The sequence below is a fragment of the Malus sylvestris genome, chromosome 1, assembly GCF_916048215.2.
Source record: "Malus sylvestris chromosome 1, drMalSylv7.2, whole genome shotgun sequence".
Lineage (NCBI taxonomy): Eukaryota > Viridiplantae > Streptophyta > Magnoliopsida > Rosales > Rosaceae > Malus > Malus sylvestris.
In genome coordinates, this window is record NC_062260.1 from 29,916,060 (window position 1) to 29,938,374 (window position 22,315).

The 22,315-nt window shown below is 38.3% G+C and overlaps 3 protein-coding genes and 1 long non-coding RNA gene across 5 annotated transcripts; 2 read left to right on the forward strand and 2 right to left on the reverse strand.

Annotated features, from left to right (window-relative positions):
* Positions 1-5,758: 5,758 nt before the first annotated feature.
* Positions 5,759-8,170, forward strand: LOC126626041 (transcription factor MYB53-like). Of its 2 annotated transcripts, none has more exons than XM_050295212.1 (4): positions 5,759-5,850; positions 6,121-6,451; positions 6,672-7,720; positions 7,861-8,170. In XM_050295212.1, exons 2-4 carry the CDS (start codon positions 6,144-6,146, stop codon positions 7,869-7,871), a joined length of 1,368 nt encoding a protein of 455 aa, XP_050151169.1. In that variant the 5' UTR covers positions 5,759-5,850; positions 6,121-6,143; the 3' UTR covers positions 7,872-8,170. The 2 variants fall into 2 exon arrangements, with proteins under 2 accessions (XP_050151169.1, XP_050151178.1); XM_050295221.1 differs by having other exon boundaries at positions 5,783-5,873; positions 7,867-8,170.
* A 3,130-nt stretch (positions 8,171-11,300) lies between these two features.
* On the reverse strand, positions 11,301-13,125 carry LOC126626055 (inositol-tetrakisphosphate 1-kinase 1-like). The gene has a single exon (XM_050295246.1). It carries the CDS (start codon positions 12,814-12,816, stop codon positions 11,695-11,697), a length of 1,122 nt encoding a protein of 373 aa, XP_050151203.1. The 5' UTR covers positions 12,817-13,125; the 3' UTR covers positions 11,301-11,694.
* Positions 13,126-13,497: 372 nt separating this feature from the next.
* Positions 13,498-17,347, reverse strand: LOC126626049 (protein FAR1-RELATED SEQUENCE 4-like). Its single transcript, XM_050295234.1, has 3 exons — positions 14,824-17,347; positions 14,625-14,674; positions 13,498-13,810 (listed from the first exon to the last, which is right to left on the reverse strand). Exons 1-3 carry the CDS (start codon positions 16,967-16,969, stop codon positions 13,688-13,690), a joined length of 2,319 nt encoding a protein of 772 aa, XP_050151191.1. The 5' UTR covers positions 16,970-17,347; the 3' UTR covers positions 13,498-13,687.
* Positions 17,348-19,588: 2,241 nt separating this feature from the next.
* LOC126626062 (uncharacterized) lies at positions 19,589-20,838 on the forward strand. Its single transcript, XR_007624566.1, has 2 exons — positions 19,589-20,309; positions 20,391-20,838. It is a non-coding gene; the product is annotated as an uncharacterized LOC126626062 (long non-coding RNA).
* The last annotated feature ends 1,477 nt before the right edge of the window (positions 20,839-22,315 follow it).

A 22,315-nucleotide genomic window follows, 5' to 3' on the forward strand; every position in this document is an offset into this window, starting at 1 on the left:
TACCAATTGTTCGCTAGTCCAACCCCCGGTAAAGGTACCCCACCCAAACTCCGCATCAAGGTGGGGACCCAGCAGAGCGACGACAAGTACTCGATTGGAAAAGTGATAACCTATGAGTTCATCAAGAGACTGTTAAAGAAGGCCGACTCCGGAAAGCCCAACACTATTACCGTGATCTTTACCGGGAGCCAAGTGACGGTGCACAGCTTGTGCCGTGGCAGATGCTACGAGCATGGCTTGGTTGAGAACAGACCCTACATCGTCGTCGGCAACCCCGAAATCTTGTGCTCCGGGAGTTGCGCTTGGCCATTCCAGAGGCTGGACTACGGTACTCCTAATCAAGTGCCGGTGAAGCCCCCCAACGGCGACATGGGCATTGACGCCATGGTCGTCCACTTCGCCTCCGCCTTGGCTTCCGCCGTCACCAACCCATTCAACACTGGATTCTTCAAGCCGGGACCCAAGAGCGACCCCATCGAAGCCGTCACAGCCTGCGAAAACATCTTCGGAAGCGGCGCCGTCCCAGGCCAGACCGGCAAGGTTGAGGTCGACCCCGCTACCGGTGCCTCCTACAATGCCATCGGAGAGAATGGTATGAAGTTCATGCTCCCGGCCGTCTGGGACCCACGAACTTCTTCCTGCTGGACCTCCATGTAATGTAATTTATCTCATAAAAAAATGCTACTCTTACTATATATTTATAACGAGTCCTGAGTCCTGAGTCCTGACTGAGGACAGTACTTCAATTCCCCCAGTCCCATGGTCCTGAGTCCTGACTGAGGACAGTACTTCAATTCCCCCAGTCCCATGATGATCAGGTATTAATTAATGCTTGATCCATGTAATTTTTCCCTTTTTGTTTATGATTTAATTGCCCACCTGACATGATTACTGGCCATGCATGCATGCATGACGACCTAGTGTCATTTATGAAACTGAGATCAATTGCAATTTTCTTCTCCTTCTTTCCTTTAGTCTTATTCATCCTTCACATTAATTCATTTGATGTTCCCAAATCAATTTGTTATTTTTTTTTGGTACTGTAATTTTTAGTTCATTGCACAAATAGTGGAAATCACATGTCGAAATATTAGTGGACAAAGATAAACCGAAAAAGTACATGGGGAAAATAAATAGCAAAATACTAGTGGAGCCAAGAAGCGTTATCAAAGATTATAAGGGTGAGTTTGTTGCATCGGATTATCTCAGATTGGATTAACTTCAGAGACTAAGTTAGACTGACTTAGAATGAACTAAGTTGTATACTGACTTAGAATCAATTAAGTTGTATAAACTTAGTGAAACGTTTAGTGAAGTATTGGACTAAGCATGATTAACCTAAAAAATGAAATCCAGCTTCATGCGTCATACCTAATCTGAGAAAACCATTTTCAATAAGCCATTAACAAAATTAATTCCAAGTTGCTAAATTTGCTTCTCAAAAATTCAGAATCTGAAGAAACAAACAAGATCCATTTATTGACGAAGCTAAAGCTAGCTCCTTGGACATCAATTCCTCAAAATTTTAAGGAAAATGCAAAAGCCAGTTGAATAATGTCATCACCCTAAACTCAAACTCTAAGTAACTTATAAGGAATTTTTCGGCCCAATCTGCATCACTATAGGCTCTTAAATCCGAATCCCCCTTTCTATAAATAAGATCAAAAGACATAGTACCCTTTTAAGTACTTCAATAATATTTTTACAACAACAAAATGGTTGTAATTAGAGTTTTCTTTATTTTCTAAGTAATTACTCTTAATTAAAAAAAAAAAAATTATGATGAGTCGATACTTCGAATTATATTTCCAATGTAGGACATTCAACTTCCTCCTGAGCAAAAAGTGGGCAAACAAATGAATTTCGGAGTGATTCCAATTGGAGGATGTTCATTAGTCTTTCAGCTTTATCATATCAAAGTATCATATTTTTCTACCAAGCAGTTTATGTATGCAGAAGAAATAAAAGAGCAGCGCGCAATGCTGTCAAAGTGACATTTTGAGCTTATTTGGGCTTTCTGGCATCCAAGATGATGTCTTTTGGGTTCAAGGCCTTCTGCAGTTATGTTCGGGACGTCCTAAGCTTTAATTCAAGTTGTTTTGGGCCTGTCTTGGAGCCCTGAATATCCAGAAACGTGGGATTCTTTGTGGCTGGCCATATTTCCTAACGTTATAATAGGAATGTATTTCCTAGTTATCTTATTCTGCTATGTTTCCTAGTTTTAGAAGACTTTTTTTCTAGTAAAGATTTTATTATGTAGTAGTATAAATAAGACTATTTAGCCATTAGGGTTTTAGAGAGAAGGAGCATCGATTTGGAGAACTTAGCTAGGCTTTGAGGATTTGTATTGTTCCTTCAAGGTGTTTTCTATCATTTTTCTATTTTCAATAATATATTGTTTTATGATTGTTCGTAACTAATTCTCTTTTGCTAGGGCTAGGCCACGAGTTTTAGCAAGAATATGTAGTTTCTTTTCAATTTACTTATGATATTATGCATGCAAGTTTGAATTATTAATCACCGTAACTATCTATTTGTCTTAATGCTTGATCACCATTAGGATACTTAGAAAATAAATTTGATGCAGTTTTGGTCGAAGATCGGTCCCTGAAATTGACGAAGACTTCTTGTGGTTAATATGTGCAAGTTCACTTAGGATGAATACCACATCTTAAGGGTTGCATGGTTTTTCAGAGGGTTTTCACGAAACTTAATGCGTTAAGCATGTTTAGATTTGATCTGAATACCACAAACAGATTGCATGTTTGATATACCCTATATGTTAGGGGTCCAAGTAGGCATACTTTAGGAAAACCTAACCTTCAGAATATGCATGTGTAAGTCATAAGTAATTGAAAGAATTACATATGATTGTTAAGGTGACGACGGAGTGCTTTTACAATTCAATTTTCAAAAACCATTTTCTTTTAGTTTATTTTATTTTGCCGATTTATTTAATTATTTCTATTAAATTCGTTTTTTGTCCCTACTTTTGCAAGTGGTAAAAATCCCCACCATTTTACTTATTCATCTTACTTGTATTCTAGGCTACCGTTTAGATTTCCTTAATTCATAGTATATCTCTTTTGTATGGAGAAGAATAAGGCATTCCGAATTGTGTGTGATTAGTCGAGAATTTTGAAATTTAACCTTAAACTTTTTTTATCCTGGAAGTGAACTTTTATCAAAATTGGAACATTGGTCTCTGAGTTTTAGCTTAATTGAAGCTTTGATTCCTGAAATCGTCATATAGCAATAATTCTTTTAAGTAATTCTTAAAATCTCTGCCAAGCAAAAACCTTAATTCATTCATCTGGAACAATAAAAAAAAAAACCACGGAGTGGATATGCGGAAGTGATGATAAATATACGTTGACTAAGCATGCAAAATGGCCTGGTTTGGATAATGCAATTGCTTCATATATATTATTAATTCTATTTCAGAAAAAGGGAAAGTACGTACGTACACGACCAGCAAGCAAGCAGTTAGCAGTACTCGCTTAATTTGGTCATGCCATGATTTATTCGTAGTACAGTAATTGAATTTTAGAGCAAAATTAACCTTTTTAATTGTTCCACATGCATGCATGCTTACAATTATATATATGCTAATCAACTTTCTATCTACAAGATTCATTCTCATCTGAAAATGAGATATAAGGAAGTCCAAGGTAGAACCCAGATGAGGCTTTACCTTGCCGGGATGAATTTTGATACCTCCCAAAATTAATACTACTGCGTGCTCTGAAATTGTATACAACTGCCTTTTAAGTTTTAACCTTGCTACCTATTCGCATGCCTTGGCGTTACGTAACATTCTTACCATTGCTTATGAATTCAAATCAGTATATAAGAAAAAGTATGTCCTATCTAGCTAGGCCGCCTTTTTATATTCTTTTAGTCGACTTCCTCTTCTTTTTTTTTTTTTCTTTTTTTCTTTTTCTTTTTTTCTTTTTCTTTTTATCATTTCCCACACACCATCTAATTAATTAATTAATTAGACTAATTAATCTTCTTTTTTGTGTGTGTTACTAAATAGAACTCATGAGATAAAAATGGTCGCCCAATAAACTATATAATAACGCCCAGCATACACACTACTATCTTTTTAATTAACCCCCGCACACATTGACTACTAGTAAGCAATGATGTCATCACCAGCTAGCTAAGAAGCCGAAATCCGTATTTCTGTAGCTACAGGCTGCAGCTAGCCTACAGGGATATATAGAAAAGAGAAGAAGAAGAAGAGGAAGAAGAAGGAGGCAATCCGCTTTGGTCCTTTGCTATAAATCATTTTCTAGCTTTTAATTTGTTGGAACGTAAGTAGTATATCTATGATTGCGAATGTCGGCATGAAATTAATGATTATTATCTCTATAATTTGCATTATTTTTGGGGATGAATGATTACAACTTTATTTTATTTGATATAATAATTACTTGCTTCCCCTTGTCGAGCACCTTATACATGTGTTTTGGACTGAAACTATTACGTTAGTGAACGTGGAAATTAATGGTTTTTTTTCTTCTTAAAAACAGAAAAAGAAAAAGAAAGAAAGACTAGAATAAAAAAAAAAAGATTGGTCTGGTAAAAAGAAGATCAACTGTGCAACAATCCTGACGCTTAAGATTAGTTGGAGGATGGAGATTGGAGATTGCTTTCCCTGGACCTATATATTTATATTCTATATTATATAAGAATATATCAAAACTTTTTGTACAGAGAGAGACCTAGCAATTAGATAGCATTGCTGACGATCAATATACCAGAAAGTGTGGAGTGTGCGGTGGGGACTGGATAGCACACCCTACTATATTCTGTGAAATAAAGTTGGTTATGTTTTTTTCTTAAAAAGAAAGTTGGTTATGGTTTGAAAATTAATTTACTTTCTTCTATATCACTGATAGAATTCCTTGAAATTTACAATAGATTAATATAATTGAAATTGATCCCACCTAATACTCCATATACATGATCTCTCTCTCTCTCTCTCTCTCTCTCTCTCATCGTTAGGAACAAGAGAGATCCCAAGTTTACTAATTCCAGTCTCCCTTTAATACACACACACACACACACAAAACACATATATAACATCGCTTAATATAAACAAAAAAAACCCAATAATTAATTATGAATAGTGCTAATGGTTAGGGTACATGTTTTCAAGTTATATTGTTGGTTAGTGCTAGTAGTATTTTTGTTACGTAATAATACGGTCTATTGATGTCTTAGATCTTTGTTTGTAAGTAAAAAATCTTAACGGCGAATTTGATACCAAAATATATGTTGGTATTTGTATATTATAGTTATAGCAAACAAAATAAAAAATAATAATAAAAATCTGTAGTTAGACATTAGAAGTTAGAGTTAGGCTTTGACGGGACCCTCATCCTCACTTTTCTAGAGGAGAATGATCTATCGATGGTGTAATTTGCGTGTGCTTATGTATTAGGTTAATATAATACAAAGCCCCAATTCATTGATTGAAATTAATAAAAATGGATTAGGTTTTTTTTGTTTGTCGGAGTGAATTAGGGTTAGAGGGAGCTAAGGTTTCCTCCCGTGTTGGAGAAATTTTATCGACGTGTCCTCCATCCGTTCTCCTTAAGAAGTCAAGCTATTTTCAAGGGTCAAAGCTTTGTATCGCCAAGGCATCATCCACCATATATATATATATATATATATATATATGTATGTATTCATATGCATGCATCCATAGTCCATACACACACTTGCTAACTCTATATATAGTACTCCTCGGCAGCATATTTCCAACGCTAGCTAATCCTACCGTTTAATCATCTTCGATCTATCGTCGCCCGATCTAACAACTGATATATACTACATGAGGTTTGAAAATTATAATATATTATGTACATACATATACACTATATTTTGTCGAATTTTTTGTTTTTGCTCTTGAATCGTTAGGTACTTAACAATCATATATATAAGTGTGCCTTAATGAATTAACTGCCACATAGTAAAACGAGTAGTTCATGCATATACAATACATTGTAATGTAAATTGAACTTGATATGTATATATTTCCTCCATCAATTTTCCTAACTCGTTCTTTTTTTTTTCTTTTTTTTTTGTTGGGTGCATGATATATTAAAGGTAATTGATCGATCTTATTATTAATGATGGGGAGATCATCAGCAACAGCATCAGCGTGGTGCGATGATGATCAAGATGAAAAGAGCAGCACAGATACAATGATAAAGAAAGGGCCATGGACACCAGAAGAGGATCAAAAGCTTGTGGAATACCTTGAAAGATATGGGCATGGGAGTTGGAGAGCACTCCCCAAGCTGGCAGGTTTGAACAGGTGCGGTAAGAGTTGCAGGCTGCGCTGGACCAACTATCTCCGGCCTGACATCAAGAGGGGTAACTTCTCCCAGGAAGAAGAGCAAACCATCCTCAACCTCCATTCTCTTCTTGGCAACAAGTACGTACTAATGATTAACTACTAGTAGTTGGGCCTTAAATATATCTTTGATTAATTATGTATTATTCTTCTCCTTCTCTTTCTTTAAATTAATGATCCATATGCATGCATATCTCTCTATAAAGACTAATTTAAACATATGGAATTAATATCATGTAAAATTTTGTTAATTAATCGAGTGCATGGCAATTAACTTACCTTAAAGCGCGCATATATGCAGATGGTCGGCGATAGCTAGCAATCTTCCTGGAAGGACGGATAACGAAATCAAGAACTTTTGGAATACCCATTTAAAAAAGAAGCTGCTCAAAATGGGCATCGACCCTGTCACCCACAATCCAATCTCAACCACTGGTACTAACATTGATCATCATCAGTATCTCATGATCATCAATCAAATTCTTTCCAGTTTGGCTCCGCAGTTGCTCGCTGCTTCTTCTTCTTCTTCTTGTTCAAGCACTAGTACATGTAATCCTCTGATGCTGAATAACCCATGGGAATGGGACCGTATTAACAACATCAATAATAATGTGAATATGAATGCTCTCCTGGGGCTCCACTTGTCCGACGCCAAAACCGAAGTCTTGCAAACCATACTTCAAGAGCAACTCCTAAGCACTGGTAGTCCTCCAAATAATAGTAATTATGTGGAGGCCGCTCTTAATTATCTTTTAGGGTCATCATCATATTCATATAATAATTCAGTTCCTGATGATCATCATCAACAGATCTGTGGTCAATATCATTCTCATCATCATCCCCAAAGTTTTAGCGTCAATATTGGTGCCCCAGTTCATACTAATACTCAATTTTCCCACTTAAGTATTCCAAACATAATACATAAACCTCCTCATCTTCTTGAGCACGATCAGCAGCCACTGCCGGTATACGTGGCAAGCAGCGCAGGCCCAGCCTCAAACTTGATTTATACGGCCGGCACGATGATCAACAAGACCGGCCAGCAGCTCGGTGGCCCATCATCAGGATCATATTCATATGCAACTCCAACAGTAGCTCCAGATCATCATCAACTACCTCTTTTGGTGCCCTCACCCGAGTGTTCTGCTGCCAATATTAATCTAATGACGGGAAATAAGATTGTTGATACTAGGACTAATAACCCTAATACTAATCAAGATCATGTAATTTCTGACCCAAACTCACGCAGTACTTCAACTACTTCAACCACCTTTGAAGCTTGGGGGGATCTTATGGATCATCATGATGAACCAACTAATCATTCCTACTGGAAACACATCATCCTAGATCGTAAGTACTAATAATATATTAATCTTGTTCTCTCTTTTTTGTTTATTTCCTTTTCTTTAGCTATCTAATAATGAACTGTTGCTTTTGCTCTTTAATTCTTTTGCATGCATGAATAATGATGTATATATTTTGTCATTAAGTTGCAGCTTAATTAGCATCTTTGCAGACATGGCCAATCTCGTAGAAGATCAGTTTCATTTCATGTCCCAGCTGGATCGATCCATTTAATTATATAGTATACCAGATCAATAACTTTAGCATTTTCATCTACATATACGTACCGATGGCTTTACAATTATGTAAAAACAAAAAAATGGGTATACCCATGGTATCCTTCATGTGTAAATAGTTTTTTTTAAATTTATTGAACCACATATATAGTATCAGCTTGAACTGATCCGTTTTTTAATATGTATACTTTTTTTGTTTCTTGATCTGGCTATAAATCTACGAATCCAGATCCTTGCCGAATCTTCTTTGTGAGGATTATAAGAATCTGTGAATCGTATTCGTTCATCGTACATCGTGTGGTCAAAAATCATTTTAAATATTTTTATTTAAAATTAAACACAAACAATACTTGACAAAAACTGACCGCACGATGTACAATAAACGAACATGATTCACAAATCCTCAAGATCATCACCAAAAAGATCCGGAAAGAATCCTGATGGTAAATCTACAACTCCAATCCCAATTTTTCATTTAATTTGACATTGGAGCTAGAGCCTAGAGGGGATCTTTGCCATGGTGACCAAACAGTGGGTGCATGGTACAAAACCAGGCACGAATTGAAATTGGTAAGTGAAAAAGACAATTCTAGTAAAAAGTAAAAATGGGGTTTGACCTTTGAACCTTATGTCAAACATCTCTTTAACGTGTACAGTCACGAAACCCTAGCTACAACAAATCAAATACGGCAAGTGATCTTCTACCATATTGATGAAAATGAGTGTTGTTCTTGCATCACAGCATGAGTTCGAGTCCCGTCGACTACCTGATGTAACATCTAATCTAATAAATCTAACGTTTGACAAAAAACTAATTCATATATATACTTATATCAAACTTTTGATAGAAAAAAACTTGAGACTTACATCACTCATTGAGTTGGTAAGGTTTATTCTCTTGTTAGAACAAGGGTTAAATTTGAGTTCCACTGCCGGCATTTAGTGAGTGATTTGTAAAAATTAAAAAAAAGCTAAGACTTTGTTATGATATATGTGTATATATATACAGAGGATGCAAAGGTGACATGCAGACCCCATTTAATTGATTTTGAAGTAATTAAGAAAAATATATTCATAAGATTTCTAAAGAGAAATCCCAGTTAGAAGCAAGCTAACCTTCTTGTACAACGACAACAAGGGTTGGTACCCTATATATTGAGTATTGACCTATAAACGCAACTAACCCTATACCTACCCTTGCCAAATATGTATAGATTCTCACCTAAGTTTTCATGATTGTCATGCCAATCAGACGATCGGGATACACACAAATAGTGTAGTTGCGGTTATAAGTAACGGCATTCTCAATTAAAATAACATGATTCAAGCTTGCTTGTGTGTACGTGCTTGTTATAAGTAGATGTAGATGTGAAGGTGCCTAAGGAACCGCCCTAAAATACGTTGTTAGAGGCGTTGGCTATTCGTAGATCTGTTATACAGGCGATTTAGCTACTTTCTTTCAACCCTGAGTAGGTGGTATTAGGTGAGGGGATACACGCAGAACCGTTTAATTGTGGAACAAGCTACGCACCTTTGAGTTCTCGGGGTGAGGTGCGAAGCTAGTTCCCGAGTAAGTAGCTAAAAAGAGGGCAATCAAGCAAGCGATCGTAGGTACGCTATTTATTTATATAAGCAGATTGTGATACTTTTTTGCCCGCACACGACCATAAGTTATCTTTGCTTATTTCCTTGCTTATCAACCCTCGAATGATTTGGTACGCTAAAAAGAGGGCAAATGGTAGTAAGACCATAATCTACTAGTATCATACAATAATCATCAACAAAAATACACTCCTTATATGTATGTATGTATGTATGTATGTATGTATGTATGTATATGTTAATAATGGAACAACATATGAGGAGTAACAAATGGTAGTAAGACCATATAATGTGTCAAGTGATGCATACAACAATATTTAATAAGATACTATCATTAATTGACATGCCACTTACATGTTATTTGTCGCATCACATACCTGGTATAAAAATATGATATTCCTAACATTTTTTATATTTGAAAAATAGAAGGGGGCTATGCTTAGGTTGTATCTTGTATGAGTTGATTCAAGGGCTTCTGTTTGATATGGTCTAGCAGTATTCCTATTCATTTGTAAGTGAGAGGTCTTAGATTCGATTCCCGTCAAAGATGAATTTGAATCACATTATTGTTAGCCCATTATGAAGTTAAACCCATCTCCTTTCCTCTAAAAGTAGGTAATATCGTTTGTTAAAAAAAAAAAAAACGTTGTTTCATATGGGCCGGGCCATTGTCCTCTACTAGACTAGACATCGCCCGGGCTTACTTGTTTTTGTCTTGTGGGTCAAAAAGCCCAGGCTTAATTTAATTGACTGGGGCCTTGGATATCGATTTCGACCCACTGAAGGGCTGAACTTGTAAACGACAAGTAACGAGGTACAAGTAAATTATTGAGGACGAGGGAGGATTCATCCATTAAAGTAACAACGTTGCATGCAAAGACCATGGCCAACTTTAATAGTCTGATTTAAATATAAAATTTATAAGCAAGAGAGACGGAGGGAGGGAGGGGTTTTGAATTCACACTTGTTTTTTCATTTTTTTTTTCAAATAACTTGACTTTGGATTGACTCTGTTGTTGCGAGTTGAGTTTGCATACTGCATGTGGATTGTGGAGGGTGACTACCGAGTAGAGTAATGTAATTTACTTAAGAACGAATCAACTCAACGATTTTGTTTTAAAAATGATATTAACACCTCAACGCTCGATTTAACTTATGCATTAATTAGTTTCAAGGCTAACTACATTTTACATCTTTCAGATTTGAGGTGATTTTTTTTTAGCAAAGATATTATCTACATTAAGAGGATATGCTTAGCTTTATAATGAGCTAGCAAGAATGTAGTTCAAATTCATCATTGACGAGAATCGAACCTAGAACCTCTCACTTACAAGTGAAAAAGAATACCACTAAACCATAATAGTGATTTTGAGATGATTTTTAAAAGGGATGAAATTTTGAATGTAATTATCCATAAAATATATGACTTTTTTTGTCATTGCGGGTGCAGATGTATTTTACATATTAGCTTATGTAAGGGTCTCAAACTCACCACACCATCAATTTAAGAATTATCATACAATCAATCAAACTTAAGGCACAAATCGAAACAATTTCAATACCTTAGGATGGAATATGAAGAAATTAAAACTTGGTATCCCATTAACCTGAACTATTTCTCAAAATGATCAAACGGAAGGAGGTTGCACCTGTTTTCTAGTTATCAACATTAATTTTTTCAGATTTGTTCTTCTGAGTGCCAGTGAGTGAGTGAGAGTATGAGGGAGGGAGAGAAAAGTGATGGAGAATTAAGCATAAAATTATAAAGGCTCTCATTTCATGGACAACCAGTCGCTCCATCTGCATCTGGGAAAATAAGACGAGACCAAAACCATATATGTATATATAGACATGTGATTTGCAAATTTAAAGGTAGCTGCTGCAATTATTCGAAATTTATTTGTGCACATGATGATATATGTGACGGGTTACCCAGCTTACATGCAATTCGCATCTACATGTATGCTCACGATGATGGTGACCCCTCTCATATCATATCATGCACTCACCACTTTCCACTCTTCCACTCTCCACTACACTGACTGTATGCCTCACATCACAAGAAGAAATTCACAGCTACCTAAATTGGAAAAACCCAATCCAAGTAACGCAATTGTCAATCTCCTCCTCTTGCTCGGCTCCTCACTCCTCCTTATGACCCCTGTGTTGTTTGACATCGGTCTCCAAACTTGTGGCAGCTTCTTCTTCCTTGAGCTGCAGGAGCTCCTTTTGGTTTTGGCTTTGGGGATGACCACTTGTTGCAAGCAGATTCAGCAAAAAGTCAGTCAAGGCATGCTCGTAGTTAGGCAATTTGGCATACCCAGGAAAGTAATTGATGTCGATCACAAAATAGCTGCTGGGGTCCTTCGAATCCCTTATCACGTCAAAGTTGAAAAAGTTGAGTTTGAGGCCCACGCGTATCCCCTTCGCCACCTCCTCAACAAACTCCAGCGGAGGCATTTCGTGAGGATCATGAGCCAGATTATGCTCGTCATTCGCAGAATTTGATATCTGTGAAAAAGGAAGCACTGCCCCTTCCAATGCGGTCACCTGCTCCTCCGAAATGTCTGGCAGTGACCTCCGCTTGACGCACTGGACGTGCTCTCCGATTGAGTAACCCTTGAACACCACCCCGCCGTGGTTCACAAACTGTTGCAGCAAAATGGGACTATCAGTATCGGCCAGAAGACTGCGCAACCCCTTGGGGCTAAAAATCAAACACATCTCGTGCGACTTGGCGCTGCCATTCGCCAACAACGGCTTTGCAATCACCGGAAACTCCAACCCCGCCAACAAATTAGTTGCTTCTTCGCCTTCCGGGTAATGGTCAACCAGCACCTGTTTGGGCACCGAGATCTTCGATTGGAATCTGTCGCCTGACTGATGCGGCTTCGATTCAAAGGCGGTGACGACGTCGAGCATGGAGACCCGATTGTGGAGGCGCTCGATGGACTCGGGCGGGTCAAGAATGAGCGTTTGTGGATACTTTAACGAGTATTCCTTGAGCTGTTGGTTCCAGTGGGGGCCGTAGAGCTTGTGGATGATGCAATCGAAGGGGCCTTGCTCGATCAGGGTCTTGGCGGTAGCGGTGGAATCGATTATTGAAATGGGGACGAAATCGATGCCGTAACGAGAGGCATGGTGGAGGAGAGAGGGCTGGATGAAGGTCTGCTCTTTTTTGGGTGCGAAGGCATACCCGATGCGGTAGCGACGGACCGGTGCTGCTTCTGATTGTGATACGAGTGAGTTTGTGCTTGGCACCATCTCTTTCCTCCTCCTTCCTGCCGGATCTGATGGACCTGGTATCGTATATTGGTATATTGGTATATGAGAGAGGAGGGGCGGCCCTCGGCATATATAGGCTGCGCGCTGCCGCTACCTTCGGTGGGAGGGGACCCACTTACGTCTCGAACCGTTTCCTTTGATATTTTGTTTTTGTTTTTTTATGGGTGGGGGGACAAGAACAATCTACCAGTTGGGCTCTTATTCCATTTCCTTGCGGTCCACCCCGCCCCGCCCAACCCCACGGTGGCAATCCTTTTTCATTTTGTTTGCTCTTCCTTTTTCACTTTCAATTCCAAACACGTCCGGATCCGATCCATGGTTCGCATTCGACTCTGACTTGTGACTCCGACAGCGACCGTCGCTCTTAATAACTAAAGAATAGGAATCGGATTCTGGGATGATCAGATGCTGAATTGGAAAAGAAAAAGCGTAGATACATTTACTCTATTCTCTTCTCCTCATTCCAAGACAAATCTGGAGTCCGAATAACAACCTGAAAATTACCCTTCCCTCGCGTCTCATTCATTCTTCAATCAAGCTTCTGCAAGTAAATGATTCTTTCTATACTCCTCACTTGAAACCACCCAACCCAACCCCTAATGAAATACACATACGACTCTAACAGCTCACACAAACAAGTCAACTTCTCGAACAAAAAGCTAACGAAATGAAATGCACAACTTACAAAACAACTGTTTTACACGGGCATTACCAATTGAAATCTAATTGCTGCCCACCTAAACGCACAACATATAATTTACCAGCAATCGCACCTGACTTTTTCTTTTACTGCAGTCATTCACTCACTCAGTCCTTCAGCGGTTTGTCTGTACAGGAGGTAATGTTTGAGTTACTGAGGGAGATTTTCATGCACATGTGTTGATGCCACATTATGGAGCTGTGTTGATGCAACACTCTGAAACATTGTTGGCACCGCATTATGCAACTGCATGGGCCTTGAGTCAGAAAGTTGCTGCCACAAGTAACAAGTTTCCATTAGTCTGATATGCTCAACTCCATGCCCACCTCCTTTTTTTCTTCCTCAATGAAGAAAATTTCAATACAAAATCCTACCTTGGAGATCAACACTCAACACTTTACTAATAGTATCAGTATCACACATCACACAAACACAGCAACAGAAAAAGTGCCGTACACATTATGGTATACTATAATGATACATATACTCAAATCAAAATTTTTGATGTGGTGATGGTTAAACTTATATTCAAATATCTACCAGATATAAAATGGAAAGTAAGTTATGCTTAACATCTGTAAGCACTGTTCAATACCCATCAAGATTCAAGTTCAAAAGGTTCACCTCAAATATCATACACCAAAGAAAGGGTTCCATATATTTCACATAGCGTACGTAAACTGTTCAATATGTTAACAAAAACATTGCATTCCAATGGTTTAACTCAACCCTGTCAATCTGCAAGGGGATACAGATTCAAGTTTTCTCAGGTCAGTTTATCAAAGGCCAGAATCCTCAACTGAAACCCTTGAAATTGATTACCAGGGCTTATGGTCAGTAAAATTCTTCTATCCTTAATTCTTAGTTATAGCATCAGTATTAGAATCTGTGATTAAATTTATTTCCAAATTAGATCATGGCTCCTCATCAGATCCATGTCCAGCATTAATGCTTTTGTTTTCTGCAATGTGAAAAGTGTCTTGATTGGAAAGACCAAAATCTTCAAAAGTAGAAGTTTTCTGAAGTGGCTCCAATTTTAGGAATACCTCTAGTAAATTTGCTTGCAACCTAGTATCAGGAAACATACCATTTGGAAATGGCCGTCTTGCATTCCAAAGCTCATAGCTTCCAGCTGAGGTACCTGTTATGCCAATTGAGCAAACTTGAGTCCTTAGTAATGCTCTATCATTTTTCACTACTCACCTATTTTCCAAATTCAGACAACATATTAAAAGCTATTTTCCAAATGAAAAAACAATACAAAAAAATGACCAATAAACCATCAGGTACCTTTCCTTTCTTGCTTGTGCTATTCCCATTCCTAGCCACCTCCTTCCCGGACCCGGCTCTCCTAGGAGTCTTGTTGGCACCAGATGTAGTGCTGCATTGATTCTCTTCATCAACACCGCAAACACCATGTATTGCTGAATCATGAGGTTTTGCATTGTTCTCAAGACAGTTGTTTAAACTTGCACATTGCTTCAACGCTTCTTTTATGGCCGATAATGCTACATCATAACTTTCTTGAGAGAGTGACCCCTCTTCACCCAATATTATGGCCCGTCGACATAAATCATTGTAGCGACGGGCTTTAGACTGAACCTCATCCACTCTTTCACCAATGGTATGCCTGCTCATAGCAGCATTTGTCCATCGCTGCAATATATATTTGGGAGGGATGATGAAAACACCAGACATTTGGAGAACAACAATAGCATGTCTACAGAGATAGCCTTTATACTCAAATGAGTGGCAAGAACAATATATATCTGATTTTGATTCATTCCACTCTACGGTATAATTATGATTGTCTTCAAAGTCTTTGACACTGAACGTTGTTGCTGTCTCATCTTCATTTTCTTTCTTAAGATGACAAGCAGCCGCTCCCAAAACCTCAACTTGAAAGTTTTTGAAAATCTCGTGTGTGTACACTAGTGACATTTGTTTCTCAAACGGCGATGGAGACTTTAACTCAGGTGTTCCATGCCAAGCATCAAAATTTGCTTTCGCTTCCTCTTCATACCTATCTTCAAGAATTGCTGTGTATCTTTCCATAAACTCTTGCAGTGAAGTATCCCCTTGAATATATTTGTCAAACGAAGAGTTCAAACTTTCTGACCGTGAAGTTGGAGACAACCCAGCGAAGGATATATCTCTCATGAACGTAGGGGCCCAATGAGTACGATCTTCATACAATGACTGCATCCATCCAACCTCCCTAAGATTAAATCTATCAATAAGTTTCCACCATCTCTTTTCAAATTGCTGTTCTGACCAGGACTTGAATATACACTTAGTAAATTTTTCCAAAAAACTATCATGCCACATGCTTTGAAACTCGAGCTGCCTGTGCATCTTCTCCATTATGTTCCATAAAGAAAAGCAATGGCGTGTGCCTGGAAATACTGCTGGAATAGCCGCTTTGATGGCGTCGTTCTGGTCGGTGAGTATTACTCGTGGAGCTTGTTCACCCATTGCTATAAACCATGTTTGCATTAGCCACATAAAAGTATAAACCGTATCATCTGCAATCAAAGCACAGCCAAGTAATGTGGGCTGAATGTGATGGTTCACTCCTATAAAAAGAACCAGCGGTATTTTATACTTGTTTGTGAAGTATGTGGTGTCAAAGAAAACAACATCGTTGAAGTTAGTGTAATCTTCCATTGCTTTGGCATCAACCCAGAACACATTTCTCAACCTATGCTCTTCATTCAGATCAACTGCATAGAAGAATTTTGGGTTGTCTTCCTGTAGGCGCATAAAATATTCAAGCAGCAGTTGAGCATCCCCTGCTTCTAAAACCAAAATCCGTCCCTTGTCATGCTGATTTCTCAAGTAACTCTCTAGACAATCAACATTTTGATAGGCACTGAAGAGGCTGGACACTGCAGCTAAACTCTTGCGTCTCCGGATTCTAACATCATTGTTAAGGGGGTCAGTGTTTCTGTGGCTGCGAAAGAAATGTGCTTGATCTGGTAAAAGCTCATGGTTGTGGTCCTTTACGAAACTATAAACATACCAATTACCATTTGGCCTGCGCTTGACATGCATGCTCGCCTTGCAGCCAATTTTGGGGGAAGGTCGAGGATTGATAGCATCATCGGACTGCTGCTTGTTTCCGTACCGGATGCATGAAAATTTTGCATCAATGAACTCCTTGGATGCTCTAGAGCGACGACTACTCAACTTAGCAGTGCCGAAACCCACGGACTTGGCATATGCTTTGTAGAAGGTGTATGCGGCTTCATGAGATTCAAACTCCATGGCGTCATGAGGCTCTGCAATTGAAGTGGTGGCGAGGGCGAGGGCAGGACCAGAGGAATCCATGACGGTGGTGGTGGTGGGGAAATTCAAATCGACTCCGCATCCGCCCTCAAAAGTGGTAGGGAAGGAAAGGGGTGCAAAGGTTTTCATGGGTCCCACAGACATGGAAGGAAGGAAGCTTCTCCCATGGACATAAATTCAAAATTTGGGAGCTCAGTGTTCCCATCACCAAGGTAGCCAGCCTGATTGATGGATGGAGGTGCAATTTTACTAATTGAATAGGGTTTACCAAGAGCGGGAGAGAGACAAATACAAATAGGAAGTGATGAGACAGAGTAACCCTAATCCTAATCCTACCCCAATAACTAGTGAAGAAAGAAAGTTGAAGGCAACTCACTCGCTCACTTTTCAGACTGATGAACAGATGAGATGAGATCCGCTTGAATTGGAGCTCCGATTTCAATTGCCAGCTTCTTCTTCATCAAGCTCCTCCCAGCCAGCTTCCCTTTGGGATTTTTCTTTTAAAACGACAAAGAAAAACCGAGTCAGAGTCTCTGATGCCTTTATATATATATTTTTTAGCTTCTGTAGACTCTAGTGGTGACTAGTGAGAGATAGAGTCCAGAAAGGCCCGGACTTGGTTTACAGCCCAATAGGCCCATATTATATGTATATGGGCTGGCTGCTGCCGGCGTCTGATACTGTAATCTACTGTAAGGATCCTGGTGCGTTGTACATGGACCAGCATCCTCGCCGGATCCATTCCTTAGGGATCCCATAATTCTGTCCGTTCATCGTATATCGTGCGGTCAGAAATCATTTAAATTTTAAATTTTAAAATTCAAAAGTAAATAGTGAAGGAAAAATTTTGTCCTAGCTAAGAACAAGTATGAACATTTGAATACATATGCATACTATTAACTCATTAATATAGGCATGCATCCAAAAACAATTCAATAAAACCCATGACTTTCAAAGCCTAGTATATTGTGAACCAAAATAAACTCTTTAACAACATTAAAGAGAAAGAAGAATTTAGTGATTCTTTACCCTTGAAGCTCATCCTTGTTTACACAAGGGATTCACCCAAGTGGAGGGCCTTCAAGTCACCTCCAAGCTCCTTGAATCCTTCTTGTGTTTTCCTCCCTTTAGTGCTCCTTTGATGATTTGAGGAAAAATGATTTGTTCTCCAAAACACCAAAAGCTTGATGTCTCTAAGTCTCTTCACCAAGGTTGTATATTGTGAAGATGATATAGATGACTTAGAGAGATTTTAGATGCTAGTAAAAATCCTCTAAGTGGCCGGCCTCTATGTAGAAGAATGAGAGAAAATGTTTCACCCAATTTCTATTAGAAAACCCTTAATTAGAAACAAAGCTATAAAGATGACTTTATACTTCATCTCTTAGGTTAGTGGCAAACTTGCAATTAAGCAAAAATCCCCAATACCCTTGCTATGGCCGGCCTCCTTTTGTTATTGGGCTAAATACCCATATTTGTTTTAGTTGTCATACAACTTAAACATAATGGGCCTATTGGACCAAAACAATTTTGGACCCCGAAGCCCAAACTAACTTAAAAACCCAATACGAACCTTTCGTATAATTAATTAACTAATTAATTAACTTTGACCATTCTTCAATTAAACCATTTAATTGCTTATCCATTTCATATAATTTCTTCACTAACATCCTTATGTGGTGTACGATCCATTAGGTTCCAATTAACGAGGCAGTGGGCGATGTTAGTCTTAACGATCGATTGTGAATTGAAACCACATTTCAATTCTCCCTTAAGATTAGTGTTTGCTAATCTTCAGGGCTTCCACAAACCATGAGTGACGCCTAGCAGCATATCATGATTACCCAAGTTAAGTAGAATTGGTTGGAGAACCTATCCAGTTACAACTACAATGCAATACGGTCATTCTCTAATACAATACTCTTAATCACGTTGTTTGAATGATAGTTTGTTTCATGTCTACTATCCAATGTGATACTTTCCTATATGATTCCCTTGAATATGATTTGGAACAACTTTCCTTAGTCATATTCATTTGCTTTGGCCAAAGACTTTAGAATCATAACTTAGAGTATTCTCCCTCCACCATGGAAGGTTAGAGATCCCTTGTTGTACATTCATATGCCTACATGACTAGATAGCTTGACCCCAACAATGCCGTGGACACTCCAAAGGAATGCCGTTGACATGATCAAAGATCAAGGACCTAACCATTAGGCATCGATGATGCCTCAGGTCAAAGGACTACTTTGCATATTGCAACTTTAGAGTTCATACATGACATGTATGTTCGAACTCTCGTTTGATCGCAGTTCAGTGTACTCGATTACTCTTTCGAGCACCTATGTGTTTGTCTTAGTGTCCAACACCAAATGACTTGAGACTAGTCATACTCTCGCTTGAGTCAACACAACATATACTAGCCTTAGTGGATTGTCAATGCCCAATTAGCAATCCTATGGCTAGGAACGTTTTAGGAATGAACATAAGAGAAAGGTCTCGATAATCTAACTCATTAGATCACATATCTCTTAGAACAAATACATTCCTTGGATTCCCTTATTGCTTAAACACATGATACAATAAATAGTGATTAACAATAAGATTTGCCCTCCATTAAACTTATAAAAGTTTAACACAATAAGTATTCCAAAAAACTATTACATCAAATGAGTGGCTTTGTGGGCATACTTCCAACAAATAGTATCTAACGAAAACTGACCGCACGATATATAATGAGTAATCTTTCAGAAGAATCCACAGTCGCTGCTTCCCTTCATGTGTCCTGCGTGTGATGGCCTTGTGTTTCAAAGCTCTCCCGTGGCCAGGCGGCTTATCACTTCTTGGCTGGTTATCAGAATGGGAAGTTCATGCCCGCCCTTGGTCTATTCATCCAATGGAACTAGCTACGCCATTTCTGTCCCAGATCAAGCAATAATTGTTCTCTAATAATAGGCTGTGCCCATTTATATAGATTTGGTAATATCCTGTTATGCGTTTATCAAATATGTGAGCAATTAAACTTTCTACGTGGTTGTGCAGTCGAAAGATGACAAGATCTCATCTTACTTGTTGAATTTTAGAGAGGTCATAGGTCGAGCCTCTTGATATAATCACCGGCACCCTAGATCGTCTCGTGAATTAAGGAGTTTCTAGACTTAAATGCATTACTCTTTGCCTTTAAGATTTTAGTCAATATAATTCATTTGTTCATAAATCAGGCAAAGATTTGGCTAAGCTTGTGCAATCAAGTTTGTCCGAGAACATCCCACCATTTGATGCTAAAAGTAACCTAATGACCCTTTCATTGTCTCCCCTTGTTGTTTAGTAAAAATATGTATGTATAATTTTGAACTGGCAATGTTGTATTACATGTTCCCAGGTGGGGATCTTGAAGACAAGTACAAGAGCTTCCTGTTGAGCGAATTTCAACGAGTGCCACGTTCTGAGATAGTTGGTTCCCTGTCATTGTTTCGACCCTAAGGTATTAATGTAATCCTCTTCTCATGAAGTGATAGCTGAAGGCACATGTTTGATTTTGATTCTCACCTTATGTCCTGTGCAGAATACCAGAGACTCAAGGAAATGGATAATACTTGGGTCTAGTGCAACACATGTCATTTTGTTTTGAAATCCCAATGGCTTGGCCAACAAACAATTCATAACACATCTCTTGTTTTAAAAACATTAAACATGTGTTGCAGTATTGTTGACCCATGCCTTTGGATAAAAGATGTGAGCTGCTGACTCGTCAGGGTCCAAGTATTGTTGCGAAGAAATTCCTCCAGTTCTCACCTTGTCTGGATTGAATTGAAGTTGTTTTGCTGTGGAAAATATGCCAATATGATGAGCTTGTTGCTATGTTAATACCGGTATATTAACATAACTTGCCATAATTCTATTCATCTATTGCAATGTTGGAAGAGGAACTTAATTGCATGCATCAATTGTATTGTAGTTGTTGTGGAACCAAAAATAATTATAATGCGACACGTGGATATTTTAGCATGAAATGACCAAAATACCCCTAAGGTACACCAGGATCTCTACGCGCGAGCAGTCAACAATCTTTTTTCAACAAAGTCAAAGATGCTCCAAAAGAGGTAAACAATTCAAAGTCTATCTCATCAAATTCCCTTTTGCAAGGTAACCTCCAAATTATTATGTTAATTGGGTAATTAATGGATTAATTACCCAATTAATTCATTAAATATCAATTAAATCATCCAATTAACCACAAAATATATCTCATTCAATGCCAAAGCTAGGCAATGGCCAGCCATCTCCCATGCTCCTTACCTTTCTTATTTTCCCCACTTTATTGCCCAAATTAAATTAGATAATTAACTCTATAACCCCCCATTTATTTCTTTCATATTTAATTAGTCAATAAATTGGCTAATTAAACAAAAAATTTAAACCATAAAACCTAGTGTTGGCCGGCCACTTCCTCTCTAAAATGGACCAACCTATGTTAGGTTTTGAACTTGCACATATCATGATAAGGATACCTAAACGTGGGTTTAAACCAATTAGGAGTCATGACCATGTCAATAACTGATCTCCTAGAATTAAGGGATTATGTGAACGTTATACATAATCTGATTTGAACGTGCAAGTTAATGGATATTAACTGATCCCATGATAGCTGGGATCACGTTAGAAATATATCCTATAAATACGAACGTCCCTGCTCACCAGAAAGACGTTCACTCGATCACTAGACTATCACTAGTATTGGACATAAGGGCTGTGTGAGTAGAAGACTTTCTGTTGGTATTCTTCCCAGTGCATTCATACTATTCTTCATGACTTCTTCAGGTATGTTTATATATATATATATATATATATATATATATATATATATATATACACTGATCCAATCACTTTGAACTAACATGTATTGTATATCGTAATCTTAGTTTGAGATTCAAGCTTTTAATCTAACAACCTAGCCCTATAAATAGGCTCCTATTTTCACCAAATACTCATTCCAATCCTTTTGCAAAAAATCCTAAGTACTCTAAACATTCTTTCTCTCTAAAATTCTAACTTTGGCATCGGAGGTTCTTCGGTCAAAGCCCCCCATTCATCGTGGGCGCGTGAGACTTTTGGCCTTAACCTAAGATGCTAGTTGTTTTGTATGTGCAAAATCGTCCAAGATTGAGGAGGAGAAAATTTGCATCCACAGTTGTAGCCTTGTAGGTTGGCTAGCTACTAGGCTATTTTTTAGTTAGGTTCACCGTTCACGTGTGGTAGCATCAGCTCCATCTACAATAATTTGTATGGCCGGCGTGCCTGCTCGCTCGCTTGGCTGCACAGTTGAGTTGTTTTATGTCGCTTAACTGTCAATAAACAACCAAAACATATGAATAGGGGTCAATCTCTCTCTCTCTCTCTCTCTCTCTTCTTTGTCTGTTTACTTATGAATAATCTAATCTGGTCCTGAATCCTAAATAGTTGTTTGGTTTGATGGATGAAACTGGTTCT

Excerpts from the sequence above, each read along its gene's own strand:
- LOC126626049 (XM_050295234.1), bottom strand. The coding sequence starts at position 16,969 with ATGTCTGTGGGACCCATGAAAACCTTTGCACCCCTTTCCTTCCCTACC. Across the intron at positions 14,675-14,823 it reads AAGCAAGAAAGGAAAGGTAC|CTCAGCTGGAAGCTATGAGC; the intron begins CTGATGGTTTAT and ends CATAACAGGTAC. Across the intron at positions 13,811-14,624 it reads AAGACGGCCATTTCCAAATG|CAACTTTCTGACTCAAGGCC; the intron begins GTATGTTTCCTG and ends TACTTGTGGCAG.
- LOC126626055 (XM_050295246.1), bottom strand. The coding sequence starts at position 12,816 with ATGGTGCCAAGCACAAACTCACTCGTATCACAATCAGAAGCAGCACCG.
- LOC126626041 (XM_050295212.1), top strand. The coding sequence starts at position 6,144 with ATGATGGGGAGATCATCAGCAACAGCATCAGCGTGGTGCGATGATGAT. Across the intron at positions 6,452-6,671 it reads CATTCTCTTCTTGGCAACAA|ATGGTCGGCGATAGCTAGCA; the intron begins GTACGTACTAAT and ends GCATATATGCAG.